The sequence below is a fragment of the Camellia sinensis genome, chromosome 3, assembly GCF_055761805.1.
Source record: "Camellia sinensis isolate YWXY chromosome 3, ASM5576180v1, whole genome shotgun sequence".
Taxonomy (NCBI): domain Eukaryota; kingdom Viridiplantae; phylum Streptophyta; class Magnoliopsida; order Ericales; family Theaceae; genus Camellia; species Camellia sinensis.
Genome location: NC_138963.1, coordinates 106556331 through 106577731, shown reverse-complemented (window position 1 = coordinate 106577731; position 21401 = coordinate 106556331). Strand labels below are relative to the sequence as shown.

At 38.2% G+C, this 21401-nt stretch overlaps 1 protein-coding gene across 1 annotated transcript; it reads right to left on the bottom strand.

The window, feature by feature from the left end:
• Positions 1–1585: 1585 nt before the first annotated feature.
• LOC114324004 (sucrose transport protein SUC2) lies at positions 1586–3794 on the bottom strand. Its single transcript, XM_028271710.2, has 4 exons — positions 2562–3794; positions 2004–2067; positions 1858–1901; positions 1586–1735 (listed from the first exon to the last, which is right to left on the bottom strand). Exons 1-4 carry the CDS (start codon positions 3792–3794, stop codon positions 1586–1588), a joined length of 1491 nt encoding a protein of 496 aa, XP_028127511.1.
• Between the last annotated feature and the right edge of the window lie 17607 nt (positions 3795–21401).

Genomic DNA, 21401 nt, shown 5'->3' with positions numbered 1-21401 from the left:
ATAGTGAAGGTGAGAATAGTGGTGATGGTGTTGTAAAATTAGTAAAAATTTAATTGAAAAAACATTTTTTTGTTTTTTAAAAGTAACAAATAACAAAATTCGTGAGGGACTAAAGGAAGAAGATGGAGAATGGATTGGCTGTGGTAAGACATAGATATCTTAAAATGAGTGGTTCAGATTTGTTAAAAGGTATAATTAGATTTTGGATAAATTAAAATGAATGGTTCAAATTTGCTAAGAGAAAGATGGTTTAATGTCTAAAATGTCCGTGGCTAAGAGATCAACAAGCAATTCCTAGTTTATGCCCTGATGCAATTTAATATGGGTCTTATAACACTTTCTTCAGACAGGTTTTTTCACATTTTATTTCTTCAAACAGGCTCTTATAACATTGTAAACAGGTTCTTATAACATGTAGGGGAGAGAGTGAGAGTGAGAGTGAGAGTGAGAATGAGAGATATGGTTATAATTTTTTTTTTAATCTTCCACGTTCTTCCACATTTTTTTTTTCAATTACTAAAACTTATTTGATTGTCTCAAAATTATATATTTGATTATTATAAAACAAACTTTTTTAATTAATTAATTAATGTGTATTTGATTTTGTTGTTGAACCAAATAAAATAAAATAAGATTGAATGTATATTTAGCTTTTGTTGTGAACCTTAAAAAAAATAATAATAAAATAAAATAAAAAAAATAAGTTGTTAACATTAAATATATTAAAAAAGAAAGAAAAAAGATTGAAGATGTATTTAGCTAAAACCTAAAAATAAAAATAAAAATAAAAATAAAAATTTGTTAACATTAAATATATTTATTAAAAAAAAAAAAGATTGAAGGTATATTTAGCTTTTGTTGTAAACCTTTTAAAAAAAAAAGTTGTTAGCATTAAATATATTTAAAAAAAAATTGAAGGTATATTTAGCTTTTGTTGTGAACCTTTAAAAAGAAAAAAAAAAGTAGTTATTAACATTAAATATAAAAAATAAAAAATAAATAAAAATGGGGATTAAAGTGGGTTGGAAAAAATACAAACCCATTAAGAAATGGGGAGGGTGGTACCCATGGGGAATGGGATATAGGGAATGAGAAAAATTTATTATAGAAGAATGGGGATGGAGAATTAATATTCACCTCATTAACTCTCATTGCCATCCCTAATAAAAAGGCATGAGAAAATTTATTTTTACATATTTTTTTCACTCTTACACTCCAAAACTTCTAATTCTAGTTGAAGTTGTAGCCTCAGCACAATGTACTGTTTCTTGCAAATATGGACATCATGTTTGGCCAAACGATGTCCAGAAAAATTCTATATTTTTTAAAAACATTAATTTTGTTACAAGCACAAAAAACGAAACGCTGAAATAAATATAGAATGTAAATGAATGAATACGCTTTTTATTATATTTATTAAGTGATATATGTTTCTGTCTTCCGAAACTTATTCTATCAAATTTCACTAAAATCTCATGTCCCCTAGTTTTATGGCTGGCAACGCACGCATGCACTTGCTCAAGATCCAAATGGTACACTAGCCTATGCATGCATGTATATACAGCAACTTCAAGGGCTCCTCAGTTTAGTTTTCCTGTTGTCGAGTTGAATTTGGGAGCAAAACAAATGCAAATATCCCACTTATTGCAGCTGAAATGGCACCCATGACAAAGCCAGGCAAGTTACCACCTCCGAATGCAGCATCCAACGGCCCAATAATCAAAGCTACGATCATCTGTTGCAACAATATTACATAACCAAAATGATGTTAAAAAAAATAAATAAATAATTATTATTTGAGTACTCATTCAAAGTACTCATGCATGCACACACATAGAATTTGTAGCAGAATATCACCTGTGGAATACAAATCGAAATATTCAAAAGTCCCAAAGAAAGTCCTATGAAATTCAAAGATTAAGATTGTTAGTTGCATATTGTGTTAGGTGGATAAAAGGCTTAAATATTGCCCAATATTAGTTCAAAGTGGGTATAAAACTTACCTTGACCGGCTCCAGATGCGTTGGAAAATATTGAAGCTAGAGCAAATGGGATGCTAAAAGTAACCTGCACATAAGTGAGAAACACTATATTTGATTCTTATAAAAAGGAAAAAAAAAATGACATGCACTTCCAAGTTTTATTACGTAATTTTTATTCAAAATTATACGATAGATAAATTTGAAGTCGATCCCAATGCATGACGGATATTTTGGTTTGAAACAAAAGAATAAAAAAGTCATTATTAACAAAAAATTTATAGAAGCTTAAATGGATATGTTTAAATGTTCAATTTATAAGTCTAAATGGTTTTGCTAAAATTTTAAAAACTCATATTGTTTGCATCATTTATTGAAATAATAAGTTTAGGAATATAGAAACAAAACACAATACAAGAGACACATATATATTGATTGACATAATTTTTGAGATTTGACCCCCAATAAATTTTGTAATATCCTGTCCATCCATTTATTCCATCTGTCAGAATTTTTTGAATTCTGAAAATAAAATCTAGATATGCATGATGCATGGTATAAAGCACTTGAGAAGAAACTAACTGCTTGTGGGATACCCAACACTGCAAAAATAGCTAATGCCAAGTTTTTGACATCAGAAGGAGGGGGCTTAGGGATGCTACCCCTAGCATTCTTAGCCATCTTAGTGACTACCAGTGTTAACAACAGGCAAGTTGCTAGTAGAAAGTTTCCAAGACCCCATACTCGTTTTACATCACCAAGGCAACGCGCCATAGGCTCGATGACCAGTGACATGAATCCTAGAGTCACTGCATACAACATTAGTCCTAATGATCCTATACTCACGCCTTTATCATACAACTTTGCTTCGATGGCTGTTCCATCAGCTTTTCCTCCATATATTTCTCTCCCCATCCAATCAGTATCATACAAGGTGAATGGAAACCAGCCAATCCAGTTCAAGCTTGTTACTGCGAGTAGAAGAAACATTGGTTTTGATATGTTTTTCAATGCTGACCCAAGCTGACTGAAAAATAATTTTGATTCCTCTCCTAATTCCTTTCCATTCTTGTTTGCCTCTATTGACGAGAGTGGTGTCTCTTTCACTAAGGAGCAAACCAATGTGGTTAGGATTGTTAATAAGAGAATGGAGAAAATGAAACAAGTCTTAAGGTTGGCACAATAAGGTTCGCAGGCTTTAGTTTTCGTGAATGGAAAAATGTGATATAGTCGAGGATATGATCCGGCTGCATAACCCAAGACATTCCCAACAGCCATGAAAAATGAAAAGAATGCATTTGCAGCGCTCATTTTGGAATGGTTATTCCCTGAGAGATCCGCTAAAAAAGCTCGACATGGACCTTGTAATGTATTGTTTGCAACATCTAATATCCAAAACCCTATCACGAATATAACAACTGCTCTAGGTTTGGTTCTTTCTATTAGAGAGTCACCTAATATGTTGCCCATGTCAGCCGCAAAGCCAATGAGAATGACGGCAAAGGCGACGAGGACAGCACCTGAGACTATGTATGGACGGCGGCGACCGTACTTGGAGGTGCAATGATCGCTGTAGTAACCGACTATAGGTTGGATAATCAAGCCAGATAGGGGGCCGCAAAGCCAGATGAAGCTAGACCATTGATGGGGGACACCTAAAACCTGTACATATGGTGTTAAAAGGGAAAGTTGTAAAGCCCAACCAAATTGCACTCCGGCAGCAATGGAGGAAACAAGAATTAATTTACTAATGGGACTTGATGGTGCATCTGGATCATGTTCAGAAGTTGTGCTGAATACAGCTCCATGTTCCATACTTACATAGATTATCTACTATCCCTTAATCTCTTATTACTTGTGGTCCGAAGCCTTGTGAATCTTTATTATCTTATTTCAAAAATAATATAGATTGTAGAAGTTGGGAGATGAGATGAAACCATTAGAGGACAACATTCAACATATATATAATGTACGTGGTGGGAAAAGCGAGAGAGAGAGAGAGAGAGAGAGAGGATGTGCGAGAGAGATGGACTACCATTCCCTTGGGAGAATTGATTGGTTGGTGCCACATCGCTTAGTTGTGTGTTGTCTAGTCCTTGGACGGCGCTCGATTCTTGCGCATGTTGGGGGATTAGAAACATTATCCAAACAATAGAAACAATAAGAATGTTTTTGGTGGTAGAAAGAGAGAGAGATTGGTGGAAAACCACAATGAGCGTAGGAAGACCACATACACGTGTGTGTAAAAATTGATATGTTACTCTCTTTAGACCACATACACGTGTGTGTAAAAATTGATATGTTACTCTCTTTATATATGATCCTTCCCATAACGACAATAGATAAGAACACAATAATTATAATGGCACCACTTCTACCATTTTTGGGTTTTCTTTAGAAATAGTATTTTCTAAGCTTTTCCTAGTTGGGAATTGTCACACCCCGATTTTTTTTGAAAAGATAGTTAGGTTGAAACTAATTAATCTAAGTATGATTTATTGACAAAAACAAAATCTACTTATATCACTTAATTATTTTCAAAATCTATTTACTTAGCCATTTTGCGTAGTTTGTCGAATTCCTAGTTGTCTAAAGGGGATTATTTTATTAAGCTCTCAAATGTGGTTCCATTTTTCTTTATTCACATTGTTTTGTGTCAAAATTTCAAACAAGGTGATTTTTTTATTTTAAAAATATAGTTTGCATTGGATAACATGCCTAATTTTATTTATGTTTAAATATAATTCCTTCATTTAGGAAAATGACTTCTTTCATCTCATTTAAAGATATGAAATTCTCTCTTGCGTGACACACCTTCACTAGTTGTACAATGGCCATAAGTAGATGGCATGGATGATGAAGTATAGAAATAAATACATAAATGAAGTACAACTTAAATAAATACATATTCTGTTTTTTTTTTTTTTTTTTTTTTTTTTTTTTGGTTTTTGGTTGCTCTTGATTGGCTCCTCACCAATCGTGAGTTAAGTGCTCGCAGATGATTGTACCTCCCTTGCGATGCTAACCTAGTTGGGGTTGTGGAGAGTGGCTATGATATTTGATGCACTGCCCTGATTTGTTGATGTAAATTTGTATGTACTTTGCTTTTATCATCAATAAATCTCTCTTTTTGCTGATTAAAAAAAAAACAAACAAACTTACTTAAAGCTAATTAAACAAAATACAATCTTAAGAAAGGTGGAAGCCCAAATTAATCCAAAGTCTACTAATTAGGATAAACAAAATAGTAAATAATGGCAACATCACGCAAATCAACGGTGATATCGGTCATCCCTACCTAAAATGGTAGGGTTGAGCAACAAACTATAACCCACCAAATTATGAACAACTAAATGTATATAAGAATATTTGATTTATTAGGTAGTCTTGCTAGTAATTTTAATACTTATATTTATTAAAATTGAGCTAGTGACCATTGATTCAGTCTTTTTTCAAGTGCACTCAATGGTTTAGTTTTCAAATCATTGGTTTGTACACAGAGATAACGTATTTTGTAAATAGGATGAATGAAAATCTTATTAATGTCATAATGAGACTAAAGTTTGAAAAAGTCAACAAGATGAATCATAATTGTTGAGGATACTAACTCTGCAGCACTACCTACTCAGCTCAGCTCAGACCCTGAACCTACTCAGTTCAGTCGTCTATCTCTCCCTCAGTTCAATCAGTTCAAGTAGAGTTCTATCAGTTCAAGTTTACCATGCAGCTCTACTGTTTTACTAACTACACTAATGGTGGTTAAAGAGTCTGTTAGAAGATCTGTTACTAGCTGTTAACAATGGGTAAATCAGTTAGATTATTTAGTTAAGTTATTAGATACATATCAATTGTATATGATAAGTTGTATAAATGAGTGATCTTGCATCACTGATATTTCAAGAAATGAGATACTGATATTTTTTACAATAATCAATGCTTTTGGTTTTTTGAAACCGAAACCAAGCCATCTCTTAAATACATCCGATCAAACCATTTGGTTTGGACAAGATGGGATCAATTTATGAATTGACCATTTTTTTTTAACAAATCATTGGTAAATATGGTATGCTATCCACCCTCATTTGCTAGTCTTTCTAGTTGAGTCCTACTATTCCTATGTTAATATATCCTCTTAAAAATGCTAGAGGTTCCAAAAATTTATCAAAAATTTGACCAAATATCTCAAATGAGTATCGGTCCCTCACTCATATGGAATCCTGCGGGACCATATCCACATGAGACATTTAGTCAAATATTTGATAGAATTTTTGGTATATCTAACATAACTCTTATCCTTTTCCTCATCGATTGTTTTGTCAATGTTTTGTTCAACAATACCAATAGAATTTATGATAGTCCAACAATGCATTATGAAAGCTTTAGTTTGCTTAAACTCACAATAGTACAATGTTGAAAGAGCTAGGTTGTTTGTGAAGTGTAAAATATCAAATGTTTAGTGTGTAAAAATATATGGAGATGTATGACCATAGGAATCATATAAAGCTCCTTTGATATCAACTTATCAAGTTGTAAGTTCAGTCTCACAAAAATATCAAAATTAAATAATTAATTGAATAAAAAATAATTATTTATGCAAATTAATATTGGCAATTGTCACATCAATTTACATGATAAGAGTATCGGAAAATTTATTAACAATATTTTTTTTCTTTAAAAATGAATAAACACTATATATGAATGAACAAAATTTTATAATATTTATTAGTTGGGCCACATATGAAAAATCTCATCCATCCATATACATTCTATTCTATGCCTTTTTCAGTGATAAGGTTTTATGTTCCTAAATTTATTCTATGCAAGAAGCTTTAAGAGCTCATTACTTATTTTGTAGACGAGTTGAATTTGGGAGAATAGTAAATACACATATCCCACTTGTTGTTGAAATGACTCCCATGACAAACCCAAGCACGTTACCTCCTCCGAATGTGGCATCCAGTGGTCCATTAATCAAAGCTACGATCATCTGTTTCAACAATTTTTTTTTTTTTTTTTTTTTGAGCAGCAAAGAAGACTAAAATTTTATTAAAACAAAAAAAAAATTTAAAATTACACAATGCTTGGAAAGGAGTTGCATTATTGTCAAAATTGAGTATCCCTACTAGGTTGACACTCAAAACAAGACTAATCATGTGCATTTCCAAAGCCCCAGAGACAGTTAAAAAGATTCCAACTCAAGACCTCAAAACACCGAAAACATTACAACATTACAATCTCCCTCCCATACAAAATCTAATTAGCACCAAATTATACATAAAATCAGTGACGGAGAAATGGAGATCCTTGGAGGTGGATTTCAGCTAGATTGCAAGCCTAACAATGATAGCTTCCTGTAACTCCTCCATCTTTGGTTGGATATCTTCAAAGAGGCATTCATTCATATGCTTCCAGATGGACCAAAGAGCCACCAAAGGAATGGCATTCCAAATTCTCCTCTTAGCTTTCATGAGACTGTACCCTGCCCACCACTGCAAGAGCCCTTCAACTATTCCAGGCACCACCCATTGAACTCCGCACCATTGCAGAAGACATGCCTACACTCTCCAAACCATAGGATATAAGATAAGCACATGCTCTGTTGATTCTTGGGCATCTTTGTAGAACTAACATACAGTAGCAGCACTATCATCCAGCACTCCAATTCTTTGCAAGAATACTAAGGTTTTTACCTTGTGTTTCCATGCAAGCAACCTATAAAATTGAACTTTAGGGGGAAGGTACTTGATCCATACCAATCTACTAGAGCCCTTACATTCACCACACTCTAAATCATTGTGATTATAAAGAGTTGAGACAAAAGAATGCCCAGTTTTGGTTGCTAACGAAACTGCCTTGTCCTCATCATTCTGGTTCAAAACAGGGGCTGCTCGGATAGACTGATTAAGTGTGATAAGCTCTTCCTGTTCCCATTGGAATAAGGCCCTCCTAAAACTGAACACCTAGTTTTCAGAGTTACCTCTTTTAACAGCATATGCCCTGAGTGACACATCCTTATCATTAGACAACCTAAAAAGTCTAGGAAATAACTCTTTGGAACTAACACCTCCATTCTAGCAGTCATGCCAGAAGCTCACTCTACAGCCATTTCCCACTCTAATTTGGAGATTAGTGACATAAAATTGCGCCGGCCCTTTGATTTGCTGCTACCAAAATATCTCCCGAAATCTTGGAAAATCTGTTGCCTGCTTGTAGATTTGGTAGCCATTTCCCCCCATCAACTTTGTATTTGCTGCAAATAACCTTTTTCCACAGAGCTGATTCGTCAATGGCAAACCTCCACCACCACTTTATTAATAAGCAAACATTCATGTTTCTGATTCTTCTAACACACAGCTGCCCTTGCTTGATACTTTTTGTTACATTTTCCCATTTCACTAGATGAATTTTCCTTTTTAACTCAAAGCCACCCCATAAGAATAAGGCTTGTAATTTATCAATTTCTTTTGCTATTCTCTCTGGCATCTTGAACAGTGAGAGGTAATACACTGGCAGGCTAGATAACACTGCTTTAATCAGAGTTAACCTGCCTGCAAAGGAAATGAATCTCCTCTTCCAACCAGCAAGCCTAAGTTTAATCTTCTCAATGACTGGTTTCCAAATCAAGTTCCTACTTGGACTAGCACCCAATGGCAACCCAAAGTATTTCAATGGAACTTTCTGAGTTTTTCAATTTAACATGGTGGCAAACTCATTGAGCACAGATTCAGAGTTACCAAACCCACAGACCACACTTTTATGATAATTGATCTTAAGCCCTGATGCTACTTCAAAACACCTTAAGATCCTTTTTAAGTTTAGCACTTCTAACCATTCAGCATCACAAAACAATAATGAGTCATCTGCAAATTGTAGATGAGAGACTACCACATCATTGTCACCAAAAACTACTCCTTTCAATAGCCCCAACTCCCTAGCTCTCACATGTACTATATTTAAACCTTCTGCAACCAAGTTGAATAAGAAGGAAGATAAGGGGTCCCCTTGTTTGAGACCTTTTTGAAAACTAAACTCCTTAGTTGGTGAACCATTTACAAGAATTAAGATTCGAGCTAAAGAGAGACATTCTTTCATCCAAGAGATCGATTTTGAGCCAAAGCCAAAGTTAGATAGCATTGAGAATAAGAATTCCCAATTGATGGAGTCATAAACCTTCTCAAAATCAATTTTGAATAACAGCCCTCTTTTCTTGGTTTTTTTCCACCCATCCACAATTTCATTTGCAATCAATACCCCATCAAGTGTGTTTCTTCCTCCTAGGAATGCTGATTGTGTTTCACCAATTACCTCTGAAATAACTTTTTTTAGTCTACTTGCAAGAACCTTGGTGAGTATGTTATAAACTGACCCTACTAGACTAATATGCCTATACTCATTCAAGTTAGCTGCAATGACTTTCTTAGGAATAAGGGTGATGAAAGAGCTGTTCAAACCACTTTCCAATCTGCCCCTATCATGGAAATCTTTCATAAAGAGCATCACATCCTCTTTGAGCACCTTCCAATTTTTCTTAAAAAAACATTAAATTGAAACCATCTGGTCCCGGAGCTTTGTTTCCATCACATTCTCTGACTACTTCCCAAATCTCAACTTCTGAAATTTCTGACTCTAGCATTTGAAATGAATCACTTTGCCTCGCACTCTTGAACTTACCACCTAACACAGGTCTATTCCTCCACTCTTCTGAGAACTGCTTTCTATAGTGTAGCCACACCTGTTCCTTGACCTAGTTTGGCTCCTCAAGCACCACATCCCCAACTTCAATGAAGTTAAGGGCATTTCTATTTTGTCTACTAGTCTCCATGACATGAAAAAATCTTGTGTTCCTATCTCCTTTTATATTCCAGTCCAACGTTGACTTTTGAAGCCATGTCCATTCCATCATCCTACTTAATCTCCACATTTCATTCCTTGCCTCTCTTTGTTGTTTGACTTCAGCATCCACCAGTCGTCTAACTTCTGCCCTCAGATCTAAGGTATTCAGTTATTCTTCTATTGTTTTTAGTTGTGTTGCAACATTTCCATATACCTCTCTATTCCATTGTTTTAATGCCATCTTTAGAGCATTCAACTTCCTTTGCAAAATGTACCCAGCAAACCCTTGAAACTGTAATTCCTTCCAGGTGTTCTCCACAAAAGGTGTAAATTTTTAGTGCAAGAGCCAAGCATTCAAGAATCTGAAAGGTTTGGGTCCCCAATCCCTCTTATCCTCCATAAGCACTATTGGGCGATAATCTAAGACCATCCATGGCAGTCCCCACAGTTTGAATTTATATCTCTCAATCCACTCTGGACTAAGAAGAAATCTGCCAATTCTGCTCTACTTATTTCCAGCAAGGGCATTACACCGAGTGAATTTTCTCCTTGCCATTTGTGTATCAGCCACCTCACATCTATCTATCAATTCATTAAACGCTTTCATGCCCCTATCCCTACTTGAGTTTCCTATTCTTTGCCTTAGATTTCTGATCTCATTGAAATCACCACCAAGACACCATGGCTTTGGAAAGAGGGACTTGAAATTTAAAAGGGACTCCCATAATTTACCTCTCCTTATAATATCATTAGGAGAATAGATATTTAAAACAACACAGGCAAAGGAATTCAGAATGGTACCTGAGAGCAAGATGAAGTTTCTATTGCTACAACAAGCTAAGAGTTTAAAGACATCAGAATCCCAGATGCAGGACAGTCCACCAGCCACACCCATTGCATCCACGACCATGAATTCCATCTTTTCTCTTGGCCACAAACTCCTAATAACCAAGCTGGACATGCTTGACTTTTTTGTTTCTTGAATCAGGGCCATATCAATTTTCCTATCACACAACAGATTCTTAATCTTTTTCTTCTTTTCAGGTCTTCCAACCCCTCTAATATTCCAACTTAGTATCTTCATAACAATATTTTTGGCTTTGCATCCACCCAACATTGCTAATTGCATAGCTGCACCAATCCTCACCTTATCCTTCACCTCTAATTGTACAAATTTATTAATAGTTTATACATCCTGCCCCTTACAATCGAGCCCCAGACTTTTCCTCAGAATTAGTATTGCTTGAGCCTCTTGTAGTTTACCTAATTCAGAAGAGGTTTGACTATTAACTGCCATTGATCTTTGCATTGCTATTGATCTATCCACCAAGTTTTTCTGATATACCTTGCTTCTTCCTGCTCCCACTCATTTCTACCCTAATCTTCTAGCCAGCCCAGAGGGCCCATCTGCTACTAGTGGATTTTTAGTCCCACCTTTTCTAATCACTTTCCTAGTGCCTTTCTTAAGCTGGTTATTGATGGAACCACCACTAGAGACACTAATGGTATCACTAATCTTTGATTTAGAGCCCAACCCAGTGTGTCCACCTCCTGTATTTGCCAAAGGTTGACTGAGTCCATTACCATTAAACTTGTACTGGACTAGCGTAATGGGCTAGGGCCTAGAATGGTCTTGGCCCAAATCAACCTCCAAACTAATTCCATGTCTTGCTTTTTGGGTTTCACTTAAGCTGCTAATAAAGCTTGGAGTGACTATCTGCCATCAACTTTTTGAACCTCAGCAACTTTCCCTAAATCATGATTGCACAGTTGCTATTGCTGCTGCTGCTTCTTATTTTCCACTGTCATCATTGTATCACCCATGCCTGATCTTGCTTCATTTGATTTCCTCATGCACTCTTCAGTCTCTTTCACCATTGATGTTTGAAACCAACTGCCACCTACCTCTACCTCACATCCCTCCTTCAGCCTAGCTGTTGATTCACCTTTTGCCTTCTCATTTTTTCCTGCCACATCATCATCCACCCTAGAAGCCTTATCATCATCTTCTAGCTCCGCCGTACTATTCTCAGTTGACTGTAACACCCCATTAACATTGGAGCTAACATCCTCTCCTTCATCATCAGTATTGAATCCTTTGCAATTGATCTGCACCTCCTTAATAATCTGCTCCTTACAGACTCTTATTGGGTAGACTATTCCTTTGCATTCTAGATTCATACTGGTGTTTATCAGTTCCATAACAGTTGTGACTACTTTTACCTTTCCACAACGAAAAGATGTTGGTTCACAAACGTCTCAATCTAGTTGTATCACCTTCCCTCATAATCGACCAATCTTTCTGAATGTATCTGAATTCTATAGATTCAGTGGTACACCATAGCAGCTAATCCAAACATGTCTCTCCTGCTGAAATTGCATTCCAGATTTCCATTATGTGATATATTCACACCAGTCCTGGAACCAAACATTAAGCATACTATTTGTACTTCTCAGAGCCTCACTAGAGCTGAATGATATGACTACATCACGCCCTCCTCTTTCTCTCACCATTGCATTCTTCACTCCTTTTGCTTTGAGTTCTTTTTTTACCACCACAGCAGAGTAGTTGGGTTTGAGCCTCATAATCATGCTCTCATACAACCAACCATTAACTGTTTCTTCTACCCTGATTGTGGTAGTTGTTTGACCTCTTGGTTGGACTCCTTTTGTGACCTCTACAAATGACCTTTCATCAATGCCTTAATTCCACCTTTTGGTTCCAGTTGTCTGATGGCTTTCTTGACTGCATTTGTCTCCACTGCACTTTATTCAACCGCTTCCTATCACCTTTTTCTTTTTCATAAACTGCACTTTGGACTGTCAAAACTTTTTCATCTACCCATAATCCATTTGCCTTTTGTTCTGCTACACTGGTTGCAACAGGACAATCAAAACGTACAAACCTAAATCTTGTGTTTGTTGTTTTCCTCCTCTTTTGTGGAATGAAAACACCCTTTACCATGCCAAACTTTAGAAACAAAGCATACATACTTCTTGGTTCCATTGAATCTGGTAAGTTAACCACAAACAGAGTGTACAGCCCTGCACATCTACCTTCCTTCGACCACGCTTATTATGCTTGTCTTCCTCTCTGTTTTACCACTGGAATCCATCATCCATCCATCCTTAATTGTGCATACAAGAAAATTAAGTCTTTCACAGACCATCTGTTTCAACACTATGATGTAACAAAATCATGTTCAACATTCAGATCAGTAATAGAAAGAACAACTCCTATTGAGTACCCATTCAAAGTACCTAGAAAATAAAAGGGCAAATTACACTTGGCATCCCTACACTTCACACATAATCTCATTTTGACGCCTACCTTTTAAAAGTGAAAGTTAACCCCTCATACTGCCAACCAAGTTCCAATCTACCCCTTTTTGTTAACCCACCTTAATAAACTAGCAGAAATGAGATTCACATGACCACCTTAAAAAACTAGTAGAAATGAGATTCACATGACCACCTTAAATCACTTGGTTTCCATCCAAGTTCCCTGTACTTTGTAATGCTTATGTATATATATATATATATATATATATATATTCATTTCTTACATACACAAAAAATAAATAAAGAAATAAGAGTTTGCGAAAAGAAGAACAAAGGAAATTGATAATTAGAATTAGAAGCGTTTGTGGTTCAGTTCAGTTCTGGTTTACTATTGGCCCGTCAACGGAACCAAACATTTCGGGTTAGAAGTTTTCATATCTGTAATCGACCGATCTTCTTTTTGAAATTCACTGAATCAAATTGGCAATCGTGTCAGTTAGTGTTGGTCGAATGCAAAAAAAAAAAAAAAAAAAAAAAAAAAAAAAAAAAAAAAAAAAAAACGCAGCAATAAAGTGAAGAAAGACGTGAGAAAATTACATTATATAAAAAAAATCATATCTAAAACAAAAAAACCACATACAAAAACGCATCTAAAGCAAGAAAAATAATATAGATCATATTTGAAGCAAAAATTGAGAGATATAAATATATAATTACAGATCTAAAACAAGGGATTGAGTGATATACATATATAACGAGTTATAGATCTAAGAAAAACACCCAAATCTGAAAAATAGTGTACTCGTTTCAAACAATCTCTTCACAACCATGAAAGTTCAAACTCGTCATCCTCTGTAAATCATGAAATTCCATTTTCCAGCTTCATGGAAGTAGAAAAGCTATTGGTGATGGTAATGAGTGTTCGTCAGTGATAAGTTGAAGGAGGCATTTAGGAGATGGGAGATCAGTGAGGGGTGGTTGTATTGTAGCGGCATCACTGTTGTGAGGGATTGGAGAGCAATGCTAAAAGAGGAAGAATAAAGAAACAAAAGAGAGATGAAAAAGTCTCTGAAAATATATTCGCTCCGTTTTAAATTCTAGTCATTTATTTTATTTTTTATTATCTTAAAATATTATTTTTTTTTTAAAAAATAAAGGACAAAAATAATATAAATTTTTTATTTTATCATTCTTTTAAATTTATTAATACAAAAAATACAATCACATGTAGACCTCACACCTTACCACATCACTAGACCTCTCTTTAGAATTCCAAAATTAAAGCTATCAATCTTTATTCTTTTGAAAATTAATTTTTTCAAAATATAATAATTGTATTATAAAAAAAAGTTAAATTTTTTTAAAAAGACTATTATTTTGGAAGTGAGAGGGTAATGGATTACGTAGGAAGTAAGGCTGTGTAGCGGATCCACCGACCTGCCAAATCCGTCAACCCGACCTGACTTGACCACTTTTAGGTGGATACGTGACACGTAGCGGGTGGATGCAGGCCCAGATTTTATGTTTTTGCGAGTTCGAGTCGGGTTGCTGGTGATCCGCCATTTTACTCATTAAACCTGATCCGCCTGCCAAATCCCTTTTTTTCATTTTTTTTCTTAAGAATCTCTTTCTCTTCTCATTCTTCGACAGACAAACACACACACACTCTCTCTCTCTCTCCCCCCAAAACCCTACCCATCGTACGACGGCAACGATGGTCTTCTCCATCGTCCGACCAACAACGAGCGACGATATATACTAAATGGCAATCATTTATCGTAGAGGTGAGACATTCTCTTCTCTTTTTCTCTTTTTCTCTCCTTCTTTCCTCTTCTTCTTTTCTTCTCCTCAATCTCTAATGTGTTCTATATTTTCTTTTTTGGTTTTGTTCCAGTTCGAAAACTAGAGAGGTGGTGAGATTCAGAGTGTGAGGGTTCTACACACATAAAGAGTGAGACTTTGAATTTGATTTTTGTAAAAGTTGATGTTGTAGACGTCCCCGAACGCCCCGGGAGGAACGAGTCCACCCGTTCTGTTCATTTGGGGTCACTACAGCTCAGGACTCTAAAATTGTCACGGTTCTTAATCTGAACCAAAGAGTCCAAATCCGGCAAATCGTTTTGAGAAAACAGATTTTGAAAGAAGTGCCAAACATGGACTGTTTTGCCAAATACAGAGTCGCCACCTAAATATTTTATTTTGGGAAATTTAGGAAACCCTGACTCGTTTGCCTAAGGCCACGTGTCCGTCATCACCAAAGTTGCCTCGGCTCGGGAACTTGGGTACGATTGGGGAAGGTCACTTCGTGAGCACCCCCGCTCGCCCAATCAAAGATCGGCCTCTACTAACCATGATATCAAGTTTTGAAAACATTGTGTGTTCTTATTCCGGTTATTAGCCTAGATTTACTATGTGATGCGCGCAGCATACAAGTATAGACTGGATCGCCTGAATTGGAACAAGACATTTCATGTTTGTTTTTGAAAGATGGTTTGCTACTCGCAAGTAGGCTTAAAATGCAGATCTTGCCACCCTCAGGTGGGCTTTAAGAAAAGATGGTTTTGCCATTATCTAGTGGGCTTAAAACTCACAGTCAATGATTTGTTCCAATCCAAATAACCCAACCTTCACCCACAGGCATTCAGGCAGTTATATCGCATAAGCATATAGCCTCATGGTAAGCATGCTATTCATGGCAGTCACTCACATGCATGCAAGGATGCTAAAGCATAAAACTTACCGAGTACTCCAAGCCAAAACAAAAGCTAATTAGAAATCATGCATGATCCTAATTATACAGAAATGCCTAATACAACACATGCAAAATGCAACTATAGCAGGCCCGGCTATTCTAAACATGGCATATGAGATGCAACAGCTAACAAGTATTCAACTTTGAAATTGAAATACAAATGCAGTTAGTATGATGCGCCGAGCCCGGTGCATGCAAAACAGATGAATGAATGCAAACATGCTATCATACTGTATGCTAATTGAAATATGCCCTAATCTAACCATCATAAGCGGATAAATAAAAGGGAGAAAGACGTGGGGTTGGAAGACATACAACACACACACGCACACTTATTACAGTTGTGCCCTCGCGCAGAGGGTCCGAATAAATAGTACAGTCCAAATAAAAGAATAGTACAGTCCAAATATGTACAAATTCCTAATTAATTAACAAATTAACTAAGAAAATAAATAAACTGGCATGCAAGCCAGGGACTGTCTTGATTCCATTCCGGATGATGAATGATGCATGCCCGGGTTGCCTTTGCGCGGAAATCCATGACAATGCCCCAATTAGCCTCTGTTTGCACCTGTTCTTGAAATGCGTGCCAAGCCTCGGAAGACCGCTGATTCTTGATTTGCTGCAACAGAGAACAGGAAAGGGGCATAGCAATGTATTTTCACAAATGTATGCATGCCTCGATCCTCATGCCACCAATCACGCATCTTGATGCACGATGGCCGAGGGGTCGAATTTCACAATTCAATATAGGATGAATGCACATGAAAACACAACTAAAACCTAACTCCATCATGGACAATCCGGAGTGTCGGCGACTGGGGAATTGAGACACGTTCCGTCACTCGGAGTACGAAATGCACCTCGTTTCCCATGCCCGGGCTAACTCCTATCCCGAACACGATGCAATATGCATGACATGCATGAAATGCAACTAAGATACAATCCTAACATACACAATGTTATGGAATGGCATACAAGCTGCACGAGGTAATACACAATCGAGCATACACAATGCTATGGATGAAATGGCATACGCAATGCAATAATGGGCTTACACCAACATGAGAGAGCCTCAGCCACACTCACATAGGAGGCCATCAGATGAAAACAAGACAACTCGAAATGCGTGCACGCGTGCACGCAAACCGAAGACCGACTCTCAGGCACCGAAATGCCACTCTAATGAAACATGGCAAAGACATGGAATATGACATGCAAACATGAAAAAATCAGTAGCAAGATGAGGGGGAAAACAGCCCCGAAACAAGGCGAAATGACACCCGATGCATGGAATTTCTCCCGAAATGCAAAACTAGGTACATGAAATGGCTTACAGCTATACAAAGCATGCATAATTGGTACATGAAATGAAAAGACAGAAGAAAGGCACCCCCAAGATAAGCATTTTTACAGTTCAAAGCATGGCCAAACAGTAAGCACAAATGGGACTAAATTATCATACAAAAATGGCTCCGCAAGGGAGGCAATGAAGCAAGTGGTAGATGCAAAGCCCAAATAGAAAAATACGCTTCTACAACACTTAAGAGGGGCCAAAAATATGAATACTTACAGTTTATGGTAACCCCCAAAACAATATACAAGTGTGCTCAAAATGCCATGCAAGATTAAGGCCAAAAAAGAGCTACAACACAAAGTATACAAAGGGTGTCTCAAACAACCATAGACCCTTAATGAAACATGAAGAGGGGGTCAAAATAGGGCCATTTTCAGTTTGGACCAAAGTCCAAAAACAGAGACACAATAGGCTAATAAATCATGCAAAAATGGGGACCAAAGAGGGGTATAATGACAAGTGGCACATGGAGGTCCCAAACAGTGATGATCCCTTCTTTAATGTTAAAGAATGGCTCAAAATAATCCCATCTACAGTTTACATCATGCTCCAAAACAGATCATACATAGGAAAAAAATACTATGCAAGATTATGGCATACAAAGGGGTAATGAAGCAAGTGCAAGATGGGGCTCCCAAACAGGGTAAGACCCTTAATGAAAGATGTAATAGAGCTCAAAAAAATGTCACTTTCAATTTTGGTCGGAGCTCAAAATAGCAAGCAAAAGGGGCTAAGAAAACTTGCAAAAATGAGCTAGAAAGAGGGAGAAATCAACTCACCCTTGAAGACCAATCCTTTGCTGCCTCTTGGACCAAGACAAGCTGCCTCCTAGCCTCTGAGAAGACCTCCAAGCTGCTGGAATGGAAGTGGTAGTGTGGTGCTAGGTGGTGATGAAGAAAAGGGTGTAGGACTTGGGTGTTTTTTGAAGGAAATGAAAGAGATGGAGGGAGATATGCATGCAAGAGCCCCTAAGCAATTTTTGTCAACCCTTGGACCAATGCTGGAGGCCAGTTATGTAGACCAAAGAGGGGGAGAAAGAGAGGGAAAAAGTGGGGGGAAAACAAGCCAAGTTTCCCCCCAAAAGTTGTCCCCCCCGGATACTGATTTTTTGGGGGAAAAAAGTATGCAGCTGTAATGTACTCACCCTGAGGAGCAAGGCCGGCCAGGTTTTGGAGATGCAGGTGGCCGACCGGACACCCCCCATGGCCAGCCGGCCAAGGGTCAAAAGGGTCAAAAAGATTTTCTGGCCGGCCACCACAAATTGGTGTCCTCCCAGGTGCCCTCAACACAACTCTATGGTTCAAAATTGTCAACTGTAAAACAGGAGAGAGAATAGGCCATTTTTAGGAAGGGTTCAAAAGGGTCAGGTGGAATTACTGGCCGGCCACCAACTTTTGGTGTCCTCCCATGTGTGTACAACACAAATATGGGGGTTAGGATTGAAGAAAGTGACCCTAGGGTGGTCAACATTGGCTTGGAAGTGAGAAAAACGAGCGTCGGAGGGCGCCGGAGGAATATAACTGGTTGCTGAAACAATTGCTGGCCTCCCACCCTTCTACGGCCTTCCTGGTGATGAAACAGAGGTACCTGCCAAAAATGAACGAAAACCGATGCAAAACGAATGTTCGGGGGCCAGAACGCGCAGTTCGGGGCCCCGAAAACTGCCTGTTAAGCACCGAAAGTGGCATTCGACCATGAAGTGGGTCTCTCAGACCTCAGTGTCCCTCAAAAGGGAGTAAATAAGATGCATGCCAAAAACCAGAGCAAATGGAGGTGGTTAAACGGTCCCGAACCGAGGCACACGGCCAACGGCTCTGAAAAACCGGAAACCGGACTCCAAACGGGCAAAATGGCCTACGACCACAAAATGTAGCCTACGGCCACTGAGATATGATCTAAGAGACCTCTCCCTCCCTTCGCGAAGAGAAAACAGAGAAAACTGAGCCTGGTTCGCAAACCGAGGCAAAGCACAAAAGAGTCCGGAAGTCCGAAGGCAAGGCTCGCAGCCGAGACTCTGAAACCTCTGAACGAGCACAATATGCAGTATCACCGAGCGCTCAACTGGTGACGTCTGAGTCTCAAGGCCGGTCAAAAATGGGGTGTCTATAGTTGCCCCTCTTTGACAGAACTCGAAAGTCATAAGTGACGGGAGTGAATGTCAAAGCCCAGAGACGACCCATTTTTGACAAGGCCGAAGACTTAGACAAACATACAAAAATAACACAAATGTGCCCGCAGGCATGCCTGCAGGCAAGGGGGGCAAAATGCAAAGCGATATGCACAGAGCCGGAGGTAACTCAATGATCATGCAAATGCAGCAAGCTGTAATGAAGCAAGTATTCGCAAATAGATGCAACAGTTTTAAGCAAGAATGCAAAGCAACAACTACATTTCATGCAGTTAATAATGCGGAGAATTGTTCAATTCTCGTCGCGTCTCACACGGAGAAGATACGATACCTGCGCGATTCGTCTAGTCGCACCAGTCTCAAATGAACCGTACATACAATATCGTGCCTGCAAAAGAGAGAAATTCAACAAGCACAATATGCTAACAACATATATTCAATGTGATTCCGAAAGTTTGACACACGCAGTGCCGGCGAGTGAATGCATCGCGATGCGAGAAAGGAACGTGCGTGACAACGCATGCTCAAGCACAGAGGTATGGCAATATCAAGAAATGTGCATAATAATGCAAGTATGCTCATGAGAATGCAAGTTATGTGCATGATAGTGCAAAACGAGCATAAATCAAGGTGCCCGTTTGTTACGAAATAACGAGCAAGGAAACGGGTGTTTCGGCGAAGGCGACTCGATCACGGCCTCCGATTCACTTCCTGGAAAGGCTACAAAAGGATACATTTTGATTTCGATGAATAATGATGAGACACATGTCAGAACTTGAAGCTGAAGTTCCGGCGGAGCAATTTCGCGACAGAAAGTGCACTTTTCTTGAACTTTTTCAGGTCCCGGGAACTCCGATCTTCCTCAAAATTTGCAGAGAGCTAGGTGAGCATGTGGGGGATACCACCGGCCAGTTATTTCCCAAGGGGAGGCCACCGGCCACTTTTCAAAAAGAGAATGGCCGGCCGGCCAGAAAAGGTGGCCGGCCGGCCACCTGCCCAAATCCGGGGGCAAATTGGTCTTTTCACCTTCTTTTCTTTATATTCTCTCACCCAAACACTTTTAGCTCATAACCTCAGCCATGAAATCTTCTCCTCTTGCTTCCCAAACCATTTTCTCCCTCAGATCTGAGCTCTATACGCGTTTTCCAACGCCCCACGCAAGTTGTTTTCGCGAAAACATTCAGTTTCAAGCACTTTGAACCGATTAAATTTTGATTTCGGGGCTTCTTTTCTCGTTTTCGCCACTTGAGGTGAGTTTGTCTCAATATTTGGAAGATTTTCTCGGGAGTTGACTTTTGTTGACTTTTTCATTTCCCGAGAGTTGACTTTTGTTGACTTTTTCCAATTCTGGCTCATTTTTGTTCATTTTTGCTCCTTTTGCAGATTTTTTGAAAATGGCGGGTAATTTTCCTCATGGTGGAGGCTCTTCGGGTGCCAGGGATGATTTTGATGTCATGACTTTGCCTCCGAGGGTTCGACCCTTTATTCCCGAGAGGTATGCCCCGCCGGCACATGTTCTTCCCCAGGCCATTTTTCATCACTTCACTGAGTTTGACGAGCGAGCACCCGGGGATCTCCTCCTGCGGGAGCCTGAGTATCATCTCTCCCACGAGGCACGAGAGGTATTTACTTCATTCCCACCTTTTCTGTAACGTATTACGAATTTATCTTGCATTCTGCTTGCGTTTTGGACACACGGTCTTATCACTAGAATTCCTGAGCACTCAGCCCATAAATTGATTGTGAATACACGGCACACATCGGTTGAGGTTTGAGCACGCAACCCAACATACTGATTTTCTGAACACACAACCCAAATTGATGGTGAACACGCAGCACACACTGATTGAGAGCTTGAACACGCAGCCTAAACACTAATTTTCTGAACACACAGCTTAAGTTGATTTTCTGAACACGCAGCCCAGAATGATTGAGATTTGAACACGCAGCCCAAATACTAATTTTCTGAACACACAGCTCAAGTTGATTTTCTGAACACACAGCCCAGACTGATTGAGATTTGAACACGCAGCCCAAATATTAATTTTCTGAACACACAGCTCAAGTTGA

What these genes read in the sequence shown, in the direction of transcription:
- LOC114324004 (XM_028271710.2), bottom strand. Translation starts at nt 3,794, where the DNA reads ATGGAACATGGAGCTGTATTCAGCACAACTTCTGAACATGATCCAGAT. An exon ending in TGTTGGGTATCCCACAAGCA is followed by an intron (nt 2,068 to 2,561) that starts GTTAGTTTCTTC and finishes ACTTATGTGCAG; the next exon opens with GTTACTTTTAGCATCCCATT. An exon ending in TTTCGATTTGTATTCCACAG is followed by an intron (nt 1,736 to 1,857) that starts GTGATATTCTGC and finishes TTGTTGCAACAG; the next exon opens with ATGATCGTAGCTTTGATTAT.